This window comes from Ahaetulla prasina, chromosome 4 (assembly GCF_028640845.1).
Source record: "Ahaetulla prasina isolate Xishuangbanna chromosome 4, ASM2864084v1, whole genome shotgun sequence".
NCBI classification, from domain to species: Eukaryota; Metazoa; Chordata; class Lepidosauria; order Squamata; family Colubridae; genus Ahaetulla; species Ahaetulla prasina.
Window position 1 is genome coordinate 109,207,258 of NC_080542.1, and position 17,753 is coordinate 109,225,010.

Below are 17,753 nucleotides of genomic sequence, written 5' to 3' on the forward strand. Positions count from 1 at the left end.
TTAAAATCATTTTGTTATGGTTATTAAATAAATCATTGCAGTTAAGTAAAAAATGTAGTCACTTCCCCCCACTTGTTGGAAACTGACTGAGAAGGTCATAAATGATAATCACATGACCTCAGCATAGTGCAACCATTATCAACACATGCCAGTTGCCAGGTGTTGACTTTTGATCATATGACTCTAGCAATGCTGTGAGAAATCATGTCACTTTTTTCAATGCCATAATAACTTTGAATGATCGCTAAATAAATGGTTCTTAGTTGAGGACAACATGTGCTGAATAAGGATATAAGATTTCCATTAATCATAGTGATAGCAGAATAGTTAAATTTTTGATCTTGATTTGTTCATTTCTCTTGAGCTAAACATATTTTTTTGCTACATTGTTCGTTTTATAGAATATTGTATATATTCTATTAATTGTATTCTGTGAAGACAGGCAGTTTGGTCTAGAATTAAGGCACCAGGCTAGAAACTAAGAAATTGAATTCTAATCCTGCCTTTGGCACGAAAGCCAGCTGAATGACTTTGGATCAATTATTCTCTCTGAGACCCTGACATGATGCTTGGACAATAAGCCACTTGGTCAATTTCTGTGAAAACCTGTGGGGATTAATACTTAGTTGATCCAAATAAAAAAGCAAATTTGCACTTGCAAGAAAACGTTAAGAAGAAAAAAACCCTATAACCTGAGAAGTTTGAATAAAATGCATATGATGTCATTTTGGACAAAAATATATACACCAGCATATCTTTGATTTCTAATTGCTATATATATTCAAAGTGAAGACAACTGTGAATATAACTTGATCACCACTCCAAAAGGATAGTACATACAAAACAGTAAATAAATACAGTAAAAAAGAGCTTCAGAAAATCCACCTTTTCCATCTTATCAATTTAGACCTTTTCCATCTTATCAATTTAGACATTCCAACTGAAATCCTTTCTTTGCCCAATAAAACTTTGCCTGTGAAAGATTTTGTATAGGTTGTCAACAACAACTAATATCAACTAACAACCATTTGTTTAGTAACTATTTGAAGATACATAGTGCTGGAAAAATGACTTTAACTGTCCTCGCACTTAAGACTGTCCTGGTCACATGATCAAAACCCACATACTTGGCAACCACTTTGCATTGTGATAATTGTAGCATCCTGGATTCATTTACTATTACCAACAAGAAAAGTCAATGGGTGAGGCCATATTCATGTAGCAACTATATGATTCACTTAATGACCATGATAATATGCTTACTGATCCCAGCAAAAAAGTTGTAAAATTGGAGCCGTATCACTTAACAACTGCTTTACTTGGCAATGGAAGTTCCAGTCCCAATTATGGTTGTAAGTGGAGGGCTACCTGTATATGTGTATGTATATTTGATGCAATAAATGTTGCTGAGCATGCCTGTCAAGTTCCATACTTTAAAAATGGACAGACCAGGAAACAAAAACTATTGAATCAGTAACTTATTGTTTATTAGCAATAGTGTTTATGTATTTGTTTTGCACATCTATGCTATGCTATGCTATGCTATGCTATCCTATTCTATCCTACTCATATCTCCTATCATCTCCTATCTTTTATCATTTTCTGTTTTCTATCATGTCCTATCTCCTATCTGTCAACCTATCCTATCCTATCCTATCCTATCCTACCCTACCTTATCTATCCTACCCTACCTTACCCTAATCTACCTTACCCTATCCTATCTTTTATATCCTCTTCTCTCTTCTCTCCCTCCTCTCTCTCCTCTCCTCACCCCTCCTCTCCGCTCTCCACTCTCCTTCTCCTCTCCTCTTCTCTCCATCCCATTCCTATCTCCTATCGCCTAACATCTCCTATATCTTATCATTTCCTACCATCTCCTGTCCCTTATCCCCTATCCTATCTTCTATCACTTATGCTATTCTGTCCTGTCCTGTCCTGTCCTGTCCCGTCCCACCCCACCCCAGTCTCATCCCACCCCACCCCACCCCACCCCATTTCATCTCCACCTTCTAATTCAGTCTAATTGTGTGTGGAGGAGAATATTATGTCTTCCTATCAGATAAATAAAGCATGTAGAGATAGATAGACAATGACAAACGAATGTCTCCCCCATTTCTCCAAACATGTTTGTTCATTTGTGGATGTATGCATAAACTAATGAAAAAAGGATTTGATAAAATACCAATAATCAACCCATAGTTTACTGAATTCACTGGTTTTACATCAACATAATCATCCCAAGCATTGTCATCCCTGGCTTAGGGCCAGGGTACTTACGGGACCGCCTGCTGTTACCGAATGCCTCCCACCGACCTGTACGCTCGCACAGAGAGGGACTCCTTAGGGTGCTGTCAGCCAAGCAATGTCAGCTGGCGGCCCCCAGGGGGAGGGCCTTCTCTGTGGGGGCTCCCACCCTTTGGAACGAACTTCCCCCTGGACTTCGGCAACTGCCAGACTTTCGGACTTTCCGCTGAGAGCTGAAGACCTATTTGTTTATTCACGCAGGACTGGCATAGGATTTTAATAGGATTTTAATTAGTTTTAATGTTTTAACATTTTAAAATTTGGGGTTTTATTCTAAATGTTTAAATTCGGCCATTTGTATAATAAGTTTTTTAAATTATGGTTTTATGTGCATATTGCTGTTGTTTTTTATTATGGCTGTAAACCGCCCTGAGTCCTTCGGGAGAAGGGCGGTATAAAACTTTAATAAATAATAATAATAATAACAACAACAACAACAACAACAACAACAACAACAACAATAATAATAATAATAATAATAGTAGTAGTAGTAGTTAATGCAGGTGGTATTAGCCAACTCATCAACATTTTACTAGAGGAAATTCACTGTGAAAAATGACATGAATAATTTACCCAAAGAGGTTTATGAAGAGAACAATTATGAATCTTTTGACATTGCTTCTATGAAAGCTTTTGACAGATGGTGTAACAGTATTTCTTCACATAAGAACAGCTAGCAGTTAAATACATGCCTGCTCCTTTTGGCTCTAGCAAGCTATATAGAAGAAATGATGTGATCAGTATGGTGAAGTTTTTACTAATCTGAAATCACTATGCCCAGTTTCTAGATACTTAAGGTAGTCTAGTTACAATAGCAGCGTGAACATAAATAAGTGAATTATACAATCTTGCCTTATATGTTTCAACTTTAAAATTAAAGTTAAAAATACCATCATTTTTAATAGAATTTAAATGAATTTCCAAAATCTCTATATATTTTATGAATATAAAATATGACTTTGGAATATAGAAATATTGTGGTTCTTCAGCTCACATACAATGCATCATGCTCTAAAAGTCCTTGAGGTTGCTTTTTTAAAGTTCTGAAACATGTATAATTAGCTATAACCAGGGATATGGCAATTTTCCCCTTTCCACAAGTTTCCACTGTGCAGAATTTTCTATCCAGCCCTTTCTCTCTTAAGAATGACATATTCTGGATTTCCCAGGACCACAGTATAAATAATATATATTTAAGAATAATAAGGCTGTCTGCTTTTAGGGGTGCAAATGAACGTCTGTGCTCCAACACTTTATAACAGTGGTGAGCTAATCTGTCACTTACTGAGCAGTGGTGAAACTAATATTAATAATGGCATGTTGGTTCACTTTGGCAGAAAACCCAATAGGATCTTGGAACACTTTTCAATCCTCAGATGACTTAAATGTATTTTATAAATTCTTGCTAATAAATACAATGCTTGCAACACCAGACAACCACTTGGAAACTATAAATATACAAATGGAACCCACAAAAATAGTTAAATAAAAAATGCATTCAGATTGGCTTATTTTAAATTCAGTTTTCTGTTACCAATCTAAGGTTTTAAGCAACATATCCTTGGCAAGGCTTCTAACATGAAATAGGCATGCAATTTTATAAATATTTCCTAATAGATACAATAGTTGCAATACCATAAAACCACTTGAAAACTATAAACACATAAGTACAAGAACCTTTATACAATAAGCATTTATTCACAATGACTTTATCTTAAATAGTTTCTTCCAGTGCATTTTTATAGGATACCATATGCTGAACCTGGTTGAAGAAAAGTACCTCTTATTGCTTTGACACCAAGTTCTGACAATTCGGTCTAGTGGTTAAGGTGCTGGCCTACGAACCAGGAGATCATGAGTTCCAGTTCTTCCCTAAGGATGAAAAACCAGCTAGGTGGCTTTGGATCAGTCAATCTCTTTCAGTCCAACCCACCTCACAAGGTTGTTGTGGGGAAAATAGGAAGAGGACCGAGTATTAGGTATGTTCATTGCCTTGCATTATTTATAAACAATAGTAAAGATGAGATAAAAATCAAGTAAAGGTTTCTTTTCTCTTTTCAACAGGACATAAGGACCAACTGATAGCTCTTACCAGAGATCTGAGTGGATCTTCTGAATATATCCCAGAAATTAATCATAGGCCCATCAAGCCCTAGGTTGCTTATTGCCTATTTTAAGCAATTTAAAACATAAGGAGCAAGCACCTTCCGTTGCTTTCCCCCCTGATAAGAAATGTGTGGCCATTTACTGATGGTGTTCTTGTTTGTTTGCATGTTCTGATTAAAGGTAAAAGTTTGGTTCCAGAACAGACGGATGAAATGGAAACGGGTAAAAGGAGGGCAACAGGGAGCTGCAGCCCGAGAGAAAGAATTGGTAAACGTGAAAAAAGGCACTCTGCTCCCATCAGAGCTTTCTGGCATTGGTGCTGCCAGTCTCCAACATACAGGGGACTCCCTGGCAAATGACGACAGCCACGACAGTGATCATAGCTCTGAGCATGCACACTTATGATAAGGCAGGAAGGAATCCTAGGTCTGTTCTCAGGAAAGCCATTTTTAACACAGCGAGCTTATGTGGACATTGATATATGCAAGTGACTGACTTTCTGACAATCAAAATGGAAGTAACTTAGGACTTACTATTTCTGCTACTCTTGAACTATTATTATTATTTGTGCTTAGATTCAGTAAGTGCCATGCCTCCCATGTGCCTTGTGAGTAGAAGCAGGAGATACATTTGCTTTTCAACATTCCAGATTCGCTTGGCCTTTCAGTGACAATGGAGCAGATATTGTTGCTTTAGCTTGCATCAAACAATGACGTTGCTTTCCACACAGTGTCAACAGAAACACTGTCTCAAGAGGATAAGAACTGTATTTTTACTCTGTATATATCTACTTTTCAGCATTTTTACTTTTCACTCATTTTTAGCAGTGCATTCATATTTGCTAACCGCAATAGTCACCCATGAGAATAAATGGCTTTTTTCAATCTATTTTTTTGTTTTGTGTTTCAGAGTTATAGAATACATGCAGACATTTGCATTCACATAACAAGTAGTATAAATGAGTCTGCTAGTTGAAATCCTTATACCACAGACAAAACAAATTTTATGTTGCATTTACTATCAATTGCTGCTAACAGGAAATTATTAAACCTTGTTCCTCAAATCTTACTTTCTAACAGCAAAGGTATTTTTTTTTGAAAGAAGAATCATGGCTATTATGAAAAACTGAATTTTGATTAATAATTAGAATTTATTACTACAATAATATAATAGGCACATGATTCATATAGCTGGATATAATTCAGAATAGTACTAGTACATCTAATAAAGCTACTTCAAAATGAATTGTGAACAGTATTTTCTTACAAATGGGAAAGTTATTACCTTCCATTATTTTGTGTTAGTAATCAGGTATTAATTTTCCAATATTAAGTATTCAAATTAACAAGGCAAAGTTCTCTGTGTAATGATCAAGTTTTATTAAATATGTTTGTGTATAGAACACAAAAAATAAGGATATTTTCTTCCCTCTTTTAAGCTTTTGTGTATATACAATGAAATAGGAACAATCCAAAATTTTAAACAAAACATTGATTGTACTTTGTAAAGGAAATGCTTAATAAATGTTCCTTTTGAATAAGACTTGTTCTTCTTTAGAGTTTTATGGACAACTCAAAATATTAGAACCATAATATTCTCTATGATACCTGTGTTTGAATTGTACAAATGGGGCACTTCATATTGGATAAAGCTTTTACCTTGATACTGTGGGGAAATTCTTTCCTCTAATAGGAAAAAGCAATCCAAAGGAAACCTTTCGCCAAGAACAACATGGACTATGCTAAACTATTTCCCCAGGTTTCAGACAACTGAGAAATGGATATTTTTCTTGCACCTACTTTCTGGAAATGGAAGGAGGGAAATGGCAACTTTAAAATGTAAATTAAACAATCATATATTATGATCACAAATATTTGAAAAGATATAAGCCACCCAACATTTTTTAAAGAAAATAAATTTTAATAAATAAATATTATATGCAATTTAACACTAGTAATAATGTAATATCCCACCTCATCATAGAACTTGTCAGAAGAATAATTTGGGGTTTCAGCTTGAGCTGGAGTTGCGCAAGAATAAATAAAAATAAAATCTAGACAGTTCTGAAGAAGAAACTTTTATTCTTAAAAGCAAAGAGTTTGCAGAGAAATGGGATACAGCAACCCAGTTATTATAGGGGAGCTTGTCCTGGGTATGGAAATATCAACATGCTGATTTTAGGGTGACAGTTGAGATGTGTGTGTGTAAGTATGTCTCTGACATTTCTTCTTTGTAAACATGCAATTCTGCTGGGAGACCTAATTTAATTAACTATTTGTGTTTACAAATAGTAAACACAAATGTGATATGATATAAGGTCTGGATAATTTATTTGGAGATTTATGGAAGTTTGAGTAAATGATTCCCCCCCCACACCTTTTTGCTATTTTTACTAGATTAATTTAGTTTCATCTTGACTGTCAATTAGTGGAGATGCTGATTCTAAGTTCATTGTGGATTCTGTTAAGGTTTTAAAGAAAGATGGAAGCAGCATAAAAAATAAAATATATTTTGATATAAAACTTCTCACAATTGTCCCCTTGTTTAGAGAGTAGTTCATTAGTTAACATTGTTAGGGGGAAAAAACAATAGCTGTGCAATCCTATGTTCTATGGACTGGAAATTATTTTGGGAGGAAAATAACTTGAAAAGGTCAATATAAAACCAATTATCACACTCTGTTACACCCAGTTTTCCTGGAGTTTTATTTGAGGAGGGATTCATTTATAGTTTTGTTTTGCCCATATGGATTGTTGATACATGGTACATTAATAATAATAGCATATAAGAGCATGCCAATAATTACAAGCATACAAATATCTCCCTCTTCCATGAGTCCAAGTATAAATCCAATCAAGTCTATTGCTCTTCAGTGATGACAATCTGGTAGGTTGGTCTTGGCATCTATGGTGATCATCAGGAAGAGGTGCAGCAAGACATCAGACAGCAGTTTGGTTGGTGAAAGCTAACCAAATCCAATGCTGTTTAATTTTCAGTAGCTTGGAGAACTTTTCCTGAAGTGACTGCAGTTTTTCCTATTAGAGTCTACAATTGTTAGCATTATTATGAGGGGGCTGGGGTTCCATTAACACTCAATACATCTATAACCCATTAGAGCCATGTCTGTTATTAAGTGTCCATTCAGGTTCCACATTATGATGTTGGGCATTTTTCAGATCTATTACTGTAGTTCTCAATTACATCCACCAGCAGGAAAGCAGGTTCTTCTTACCACATATGAGGTATGCAAATCTTTTCTCCTGGGAAAAGTTTCCCTTGCTAGATGTAGATTGGATGAGCCTCAACAAATTGAGGTTCAAGATGGCTTAAATTCAAAGTGTCTTCCACTGCCATGGTCAGGGGTCATAGATTAGCAAAAGAATACTTTAAAAATGATCAGTGCTATAACTAATTTGGGCTTTTAGCAAACTCAGAATCTGGTAAGTCTCCTGTTTTGAGCCTTAGTCCTGTTGCCACCCATACTATGATAGGACTATTTGCATTCGGCTATATTCAAGTCTTTAAGGCAAAACTTAAACTGTCTTTTACTTGAAGTGTAAAGGTGTATAATTCCCATTTCTTAATAGTAACCCAGCATAAGATCTTGCAAAGCTGGATGGGTACAAAAGAATATATTTATTTCTTGTGTTGCTTCCAAAGCTAAGAATGGGAAGCATTTTTTTTCGTGTTTCAGATAGACTATTGTTTTCCCTTCCTCTATTTTCATCCCTGCCAGATGCTGTGTTAAGGGACAAGGGTGAAACCCAGTAAATTGCTCTCATGACCCATTTAAGGTTTTTTAAAAAGGTAAAACACAGGTAAAAGGTAAAAAAAAAAGTCACACACTTTAGATATTTGAGTCAGCAATGCTGAAAATGTTCTTGGGTAAGAATAGTTGATGGGTTTACTGAGAGAGTATGGAATGCAAATTTGTCTTGGAGACAGCATAGCACATTAGGCATTTTAGGCAACAGTATGCAGATTAGGCAACAACAGTTGGGAAAGCAAACATGTCTCTCTTTCCTATGGCTGAGAGGAAATGACTTGCCCAAAGTCATCGAGCTGACTTTCATGGTTAAGGTAAGACTTGAACTCACATTCTTCTACTTTCTAACTTTGTGCTTTAGACCCGGGGTCCGCAAACCCTGGCTTGTGGCCCACTACTGGGCCACTTCCTGTTTGGAATTGGGCCACTCAAGTGGGTGAGTGCTTGTTCAAACAGCAAACACTTACACTCATGTGTGAAGCTCCAGTCATGCAAATGTTAGGTGCTTGTGTTCGCACACAAAGCTCTATTCACACCGACCCATCACCTCTTCCCTCCCCCTCCCCACTGCTTTAGACCAAACTGATTCTCATCACAAATTTGTTTACCTTCTTTTCCTTGCTTTTAAGAGAAAGAAAAACAAGCTTAGCACCCATTTAGCAACAACTAGTGTCATCTTTGTAGTTCCAAATGCATTATTAAGGATACATCCATATTAAAATACAACAATCACTTAAATTTTGCTGCACATCACATGCTAGCTTCAGATCTTCTGAATCTCATTTCTTAAATTTTCATATTACTTTCCATATACAGTATAAGTTTGTCTCCTGCTTCTTCTCTTTATTCTATCTAGACTACTCTTCTAAAACATGGCACTCCTTTCTCAAACTCCCCTTCTACATATAGTTATAAATCATTAACTTTCTTACACGCAAAGCATATACATTTATGAAAATCAAAGCCATAAACATGGCAGCTATGCTTATATATTCATTCCACTCATTTCTTTGTAATTTAAAATACAAGTCCAGTTGCCTCCTGAAAAAGCACTCTTGGGACATTTGTATGCTCAATAACAACTTTTCCAGCAAATAGTTCAAGGGCTTTTTTTTATTACAATTGAAAGTACCTCTTTTTTGCCATATTAAATTAAATTACTAGTCTCATCTTATATATTACTCCATTAAAAAAAAATAAATTCTGTGCTTTTCTCTTTTTTATTCCTGCCTAAACCCAGACATCCAGCAACCTTCCTACTGGAGAGGTTGGGAAAACATGTGAAGCATGTTTCTTTTTTCCTACCTGACAAGCATGTCCCTATCAGTTTGGGGTGTACACGTACACCCAAGAAGACCTCCTAAGTGACGTACGTAGCCCCCTTTCTTTATCCGCCAGTCAGTTTTCAAGCCTTTTTCTTAGGAGGAATAGCAATATCAATAGCACTTAAACTTATCTACCACTTCACAGTGCTTTATAGTCCTCTCTTAAGTGGTTTACACAGTCAGTATATTGCCCCCAGCACACTGGGTCCTCATTTTATCCACCTCAGAAGGATGGAAGGCTGAGTCAACCTTTACTCTGGTGAGATTCGATCTGCCAAACTGCTGGCAGCCAGTGATCAGCAGAAGTAGTTTGCAGCACTGCACTCTACCCACTGCGCCATTGCAACTCTTATAGGAATGCTGTATTTGAAGCAGTACGGACAACTCCTTCCCATCTATCACTTTGTGAGTGGAATGCCTTATTCGGGAGTACTTTTTATTAAAAAGTATGGGCACCTCCATATCTATATGTATATATATATATCTATATAATAAATCTATATAATATATCTCTGTATCTCTATGTATCTATCTACACACACACGGCTTAAATATGGAATGAGACAGGCAATCACACAGATCACATCCACTCTCTTTTTCTACACACAAACTACTGTGATTCACAGATCTTTGATGTATCAATTTCCCTTGCTTCAAAACCTCTTGGTCACACACAGGTGAAACTCACAAGAGTTTGGAAGTAGTTAGGAAAAGCACAGAGGATAAACTGAAAGAGTAATGGAAAAGAAAGAAGGGAAAAACTAACCCAAATGCACATACAATTCTCACATTCAAAAGCTGAAATTTGGAGGTACTTATACAATTCTTTTCAAGCAGCTGTTGGATTCAAAATTCAAACCCCTTAACTTCCATTCTGCCAAATGGGCAGAATGTGGGAGCAGCACCCACAGACAAAAATGTCTGCTGCTAGCTGTGTGAACTTACCTAGGCTAGAATCTAGACCCATTGGCCAAGTTAGTTTTGAATTTTCATCTGCGATGCCATTTTATCAGAAGAATAATTTGAAGTTCCATTTTAGCTATAGGGTTGCACAAAAATAAATAAAAATGAGATCCATTATGAGAAAAGAAGAAATATTTATTCCTAAAAGCAGAGTTTGCCTTTAAGGGCAGCTGCAGAGAAATGGGGCACAGAAATACAATTTTTATAGGGGAACTTGTCCTATGTGTAGAAATGTTAATGTGGAAGATGGAAACAGTATAAAAATAAAATATATTTTAATATAAAACTTTTCACAAAGTCAAAGCAAGTTTAAATTTAAGGTTTATTGTCATTTGGCAATTACCTGAACACTGAAAGAGTACAAACTTTTTTGTTTCACCAAGCAGGGTTGGCCTAAGGGTAATTTTTAATGGGTGGTTTTATTACTTGTTATTTTAATATTCGGCCTATGGATTCAGATTTTTAAATTTCAAATATTGTGTTTTAATTTTTGTATATGTCTTTTTAACTTGGCTGTAAACCGCCCTGAGTCTTCGGAGAAGGGTGGTATAGAAATGTAAATAATAAATAAATAAATAAATAAATAAACAATAACCAATACTGAAATTAAAAGTAATTGATTTCAGTGTGACTCACTGATCTGTGTCCTGTTCTTTTGCTGTATTGCTGTATATTATATGTAACAGCTTATAGTGTAGCTTTTTCTTATTCCCTTTCAAATTTGAGGCCATTCTTTTCTTGCATGACAAAAGCTGGACTCCGTAACATACAGCATCTAGAACTGCCCTGCAAAAAATCTGAATTACTAAATGCAATAAAGAGATAAACATTTGCTGCCATCTAGTTGTCTAGATTTTAGCAATTCAGATCTGGTAGCCCTACATAACTCTACTTAGTAGTTAGGCAACATTTGTACAGATAATCCCTGACTTACAACCATTCAATTAATGACAGTCCAAAATTATAATGGCACTGAAAAAGTGACTTATGATCTCTTTTCACCCTTATAACCATTGCAGCATCCCGATGGTCATGTAATCAAAGTGTAGATTTTTGACAAGTGACACTTATTTATAATTGTTGCAATATCCCAGCTTATATGATCAACTTTTGTGACCTTGAAGAAGCAAAGTCAATGGGTAAACCAGATTCACTTAACCACCTTGTTACTAACTTAACAATTGCAATGATTCACTTAACAACTGTGGCAAGAAAGATTACAAAATTCACTTACAGGCTTGGTCTTGTTTAGCAATGGAAATTTTGGGTTCAACTGTGGTCATAATTTGAGAACTACATTTACAAGTTTATTTAGACAAGTACAGCGAACCACACTGTCCGGTTCATGGGCTGCTATTTTAAAAATACAGAGCTGTTTCATATTAATGGGCTTTCTTGATTGATCAGTCAAATAGTGTGTGTAATAGGTGCCATGTCTTAATTGTTTTGAACTGAAATATTCTGCCTTGTCAATTGCTTTATCCTTCTATCTTACACTATCTTCTTTTTTATATGGCCTGCATGATCTGCTTTTGGTTTACTATCCAACATTTACTAATTTTGGATATTTTGGATGTGGTATTCCTGAACTGAGCATGTTCCTGAATTCATACAATGAATTAGATCTAATAATAACACAGTTTATTTTGATGAATAACATGTAGAACTTTTAATTATATCTTCATCCCGTTTCCCCATAATAATATATTATAATAAAATATCATTTAAAGAGAATGGTATATTACTTAGGGTCTAGAATAGACTAAGACCAGCAAGAAACAAGTAGAAACTCACCTTTAGCCAAGAAAGCTTATGGTGTGATTTTGGCTAGACTCTCTCATTCTAACCCAGCTCTCAGATATGTTGAAGTAGGGATACCATTGGAAGAAAAATTGAGTTTCTGGAGGAAGGATGATAATATATAAACATGATCTCTAAAGAAGTGGGGGAATACATTTATGTAATTGATTCCACTTTTATCTTAGGAATACCTTTCTTGTTTTTCACCAAGTATTAAAGTAGGAATTCTCTGTGACCTTCAATCAGTTGTTCCAAGGTCATGCCTCTTTTTTTTTTTTTACATTTATATCCTGCCCTTTTCCGAAGACTCAGGGCGGCTTACATTGTGTAAGGCAATAGTCTCATCCTATTTGTATATTTATATACAAAGTCAACTTATTGCCCCCCCAACAATCTGGGTCCTCATTTTACCTACCTTATAAAGGATGGAAGGCTGAGTCAACCTTGGGCCTGGTGGGACTCGAGCCTGCAGTAATTGCAGGCAACTGTGTTTAATAACAGGCTATCTTACAGCCTGAGCCACACCGCGCCCAGAATGACAGAACTGAATTTACAATAGTCCCATGTCTCCATCCTGAAGAATAGAGAAAACCTTTTTCTACAATCTTCCTCTACAAAATACCTGTATCTATATATTTGAAAGAAGAAAAAAATAGATGTAACTTGATATTTTGTCTCTACAAATCAGATTTTTAAACTGTCACATAAATTTGACATAATCAGATGGCAATTTTATGCATTTGAATGGATTGCACATATTTCAGCCACAACATCATGGCCCTATGAGTTTTATGCACTTAAATTTTGGCCAAGCACCTGCAAAAGTCCTCCATTAGTACTAGTTCCTGATCTTAATTAGACAGATGAATGCACTATGCTGCTTATGCCAGCTATGTAAATCTATATGCTTTGGATTCTACTCTGTTAAATGATGAAACTTTATTTTTTTTAAAAAATTAATCTTGAACTTGATCTTCTCTTCCTTTCTTGACAAAGAAAAACAGAACAAGTTAAGAACAAAATATTAGTCCAAGACTTTGTGCTGAATTTTCTGAATTTTTTCCAGTTGAGTCTCTTGGATCAATATATATTTTGGATCTGTACAAACAACCCATACATACAATGAGGGATCAGATTGAGATCTGAAGTAATATTTAATAGTTGCTGTGCTGTAACTGAATGTACTATTTATGGATTTTCCCCCTAAAAGATTTGTGTATATAATTGGTAGTGACCTTAAATAACAACAACAAAAGGCTTTGTTGAAGATAAACAGAGAACAAAGTCCCCAAGTTTTGGCAGCTATGTTCCTAATAGAGTTAAAACAGAGAGAAAGGGAAGGAGGGGATGGGGAGGTACAATTTGAGACATACAAAGGATCAAGACTTCCATCTGGATGAACTTTCCCCTTTGTTGTTCCTTTAATTGCCTTTCACATCTCAGGGGAATCTACTAAGTTTATAGGCAAACTCATGTTCTCCATGGCAATCTTTGGAACAACCACACACAAAAAAGAAATTTATCCCCAAGGATAAATCTTGTTACTTACAGGACATTTTCCATCTGAAGACCATCTGAATTACTCTCCTAGAGGTATCTGCAAAAGTGGCTTGCTGGTTGCTTCCTTTTAATATAGGTATTAAAGCTTAATTAGCTTGTATGGCTATATTATTCTATTAATTGCATAGCCATTTAATAATGTTTGCTTTTGGTACATATATTTTCATTCATTCAGTTTAAATTAATAGTCAGTTTGGACTTTATAGAAATGGGAGTGAAATAATTTTGATTCACATTTTAATCTCCACTGAAATTATTGTAGAATAATTAGAATAACATAATACAGAATAACAAAGTTTAAAGAGTACTTGGAGGTCTTATGGTCCAACTCCTACTTACGTAGGAGATCTTATACCATTTCAGAAAAATGGCTGTCCAATGTCTTCTTATAAACCTCTAGTAATGGAATATCCCAACTTCTGGAGGCAAACTGTTCCACTGATTAATTGTTTTCACTAGCCAGGCATTTCTCCTGGATCTCTCTTTGATAAATGTCCATCAGTTACTTCTTGACTTGCTATCTGGTGCTTTGGAGAATAAACTGTCTCTCAACTACTGAAAGACTGCTATCATGTCATCTCTACTCCTCTTCGTTAGACTGTTCATCATATTCTAGCCTCTAGGTCTTTTTTGCAATGTTCCTAGAATCTTTGACTTCTTTTTTTGTACTGCTGTGACCCGATGCAGTATTCCAAGTGTTGTCTTATCAAGGCAATATAGTACTAATACTTCAAATGCTCTTAATACTATTCCTCTATTGATGCAATCTAAGACCACATTGGCTTTATTTGTCAGCGACAGCACATTGCTGGCTCATATTTAAGTAGTCATTCACTCCTACGTCTTCTCAGTGCTGTTTTGTCAGTTATCACCTCTTCTATACCTATATATTTGGTTTGGCTTGCCCAAGAGTAAAGCCTTGCTTTTCTCATCATTGAATTACATTTTGGGGTATAGGGGCCTAATGTTCAAGTCTGTAAGCCGCCCTGAGTCTTCGGAGAAGGGCGGGATATAAATGTAAAAAAAAAAAAAAAAGATCTTTCTTGATCTTGAGCCTATCTTCTAAAGCATTGGTCATTTTTCCTAGCTTAATGTCATCTGCAGATTGGATAAGTTCTTCTTTCTATCCCCACATTTGGATCATTTATGAAGATGTTGAAGAGTACTAGGCCTAAGAAGGAACCTTTGAATACCCCAATGCATATTTCCTTTCATGTAGAGGTAGCTCCACTGAGAATTATAAATATACTGTAGATTATATTCAAAACAATTTGAATGTATTCACGATTAGATGTAACACACCCTCTTAGTAAATTCCAGGAGTATGTTCCCCAAAAATTCTTCTGAGTTTTCAAGAAAATCTATGGAAAGATCTGGAATATATTCTGAGTAAGTACTATGGGAGAGTGAAAATAAAATAATAATAATAAAAAAAAAACATGCAGGGGCACAGTATTCCAAATCTTTCTTTCCATATGATTCCTGGGGGCTGAATGTAAATGTTTATTTTATCAATGTTTTCCAAGGACGTTTTTTGACTCCGCTGTAGAAATGATAGACATGGCCTAGAAATTGAAGCAAGAGAATGCTCTCTCCCACATGTCCCATAAGAGATCCTTTGAACCAAATATTATTATTATTATTTATTATTATTATTTATTAAATTTTTATACTGCCCTTCTCCTGAAGGACTCAGGGCGGTGTACAGCCAACGATAAAACAAAATATATACAATTAAAACAACATTTAAAACATAGCAAATTATAAAGGCTGATAAATTAAAATTTAGAATTTAAAATTTTAAAATATTAATAAACCCCAAATTTAAAATTCTACACTATTATGCCAGTCTCTCTAACTGTTATTAAATTCTTGATCTTGTAGCATTTTTCCTCAGATCCCTGGAAACTGTTCAATAGGTTGCAATTCACATTTCCATTTTCCCAAACCAACAAATCTCCAGTTCTTTAAATTGTAAGCATGATGTATAACTAGAACTATAATTGAACAGTAAGTTTGACATCCAATTATTATTCAGCTCACCAAAATTCTACATAAAAATCTGTTTGAATATTGGGCAGCAATGTTCCAAGTGGAACAACTTACCCCCTTTTTTAATTTTAATTTTTCATTTTAGTAATTAAAGCAAACCAGTGGTGAAATCCATTTTTTTTACTACCAGTTCTGTGGGCGTGGCTTGGTGGATGTGGTGTGGTTGGTGGGCATGGCTTGGTGGGCATAACAGGGGAAGGATACTGCAAAATCTCTATTTCCATCCCATTCCAGGGGAAGGATACTGCAAAATCCGCATTCTTACCCCACTCCTTGTAGAAGGATATGGCAAAATCTCCATTCCCACCCCATTCTGGGGCCAGTCAGAGGTGGTATTTACCAGTTCTCTGAACTATTCAAAATTTCCGCTACCGGTTCGCCGAACTACTCAAAATTTCTGCTACCGGTTCTCCAGAACCTGTCAGAACCTGCTGGATTTCACCCCTGAAACAAACCATATACCTCTAACATTAATTTTATTTCAAGAACACTTCTAGATCTCACATACGTTTCCTTAAGAAATAAAAAATAGCATCAAAGAATTTGCTTAGAAGTGTGTCTACCCAATCGCAAAAATAAAATAAAAATGTATTGGTAGAAACAATTTTTGGGAAGGGGACAGAAGGAGACAGAAACATGAATCTTCCCAGTTTGCCTTTGATAAATGGATGATATCTGTTCCATGATAGCTATTATATAAGAATGCCCATTTAAACTTGGTGGCTTTATTTATATTTTTAATATTTCTTAAAATAACGCAGTTGCTTTTGCTGTCACTTTGTTAACCACACCCATTGGAAGAAGGAATCAAGAAGGCTTCCATATAAATGTTCTGTTTTGATATTTCAATTTGGATGGCTCTAAAAATATTAATAAGAATATACATGAAAATCATTTTGAATGACATTTATACAAAAGATAGCAATAGCAATAGCACTTAGACTTATATACCACTTCATAATGCTGTACTTCATAATTCTCTAAGCAGTTTTCAGAATATTGTCCCCAACAACCTGAGTTCTCATTTTACCAATCTCGGAAGGATGGAAGGAAGATGTATTTGTCTTGCTTTTAAAAAGGAGGTATCATTGGTACAAAACTCCCAAGAAATTGTCACAGTTTTACAAAGATTTCTCAAATGTATGCTAAATATAATTGTAAAAAGGTACTTTTTATAATCTCTGATGTAGTTGTAATAAAGCAAAGAAATATTGAGGCCAATTTTTTTTTATTAATTCAGAAAATTCTTAAAACAAATATAAAACTGAAACCAGAAGTTTTCCTTTTAGGACTTTTGGACAAAAAACATGAAATAAAATTTGCAGCTTTGTTATTCTATATATTGACAGTGGCAAAAATCTTACATGTGCAAAAATGGAAAGACATATCAATTTCCAAAATGGAAGAATGGATGGAAAAAGTGATGGAGTTGGCAGTCATGATAAAGCTGTTTTAATTAGAGAGAAGAATATATCCAGTTTCTCTCTACATGGAAATCAGTTCTGGACTTTACCCTTGAAACAGAAAAAATGACAATATGATGCTTAAATTAACTTCATTATTATAGAAATGGTTTGTATCTAACAGAAATGCATAGCAAAAAGTTGAGGCTATAATTGTATTTTCTATTTTACTGCACCAAAAGAATTGGAAGTTATTGATTTTTTTAAATTTTCTTTTTCTTTAATCTTATACTTCTTTCTCCTCTCCCTCTGATCTTTAATTCAATTTGCATGTTTTATTACAATAAATTATAATATATGTATGTGATATATTTGTCTTAATGATCTAGAAAGTTTATCTGCCCTCTGGAGGCCAGTTCTCAACATTTCATATTAGTGCTACATTCCAGCAAATCTATATTGAAATTTTATATT

At 35.1% G+C, this 17,753-nt stretch overlaps 1 protein-coding gene across 2 annotated transcripts in view; it reads left to right on the plus strand.

Annotated features, from left to right (window-relative positions):
* Window positions 1-17,474, plus strand: part of MEOX2 (mesenchyme homeobox 2) — a 75,827-nt gene extending 58,353 nt beyond the window's left edge. Inside the window, exon 3 of one of the 2 annotated variants that reach the window (XM_058182038.1) lies at window positions 17,226-17,474. In XM_058182038.1, the coding sequence (XP_058038021.1) occupies window positions 17,226-17,300 (75 nt within the window). In that variant the 3' untranslated portion in view covers window positions 17,301-17,474. Of the gene's footprint in view, window positions 1-4,590; window positions 5,954-17,225 lie in introns of those variants that run through there. The other variant, XM_058182037.1, reaches the window with a different exon arrangement.
* The last annotated feature ends 279 nt before the right edge of the window (window positions 17,475-17,753 follow it).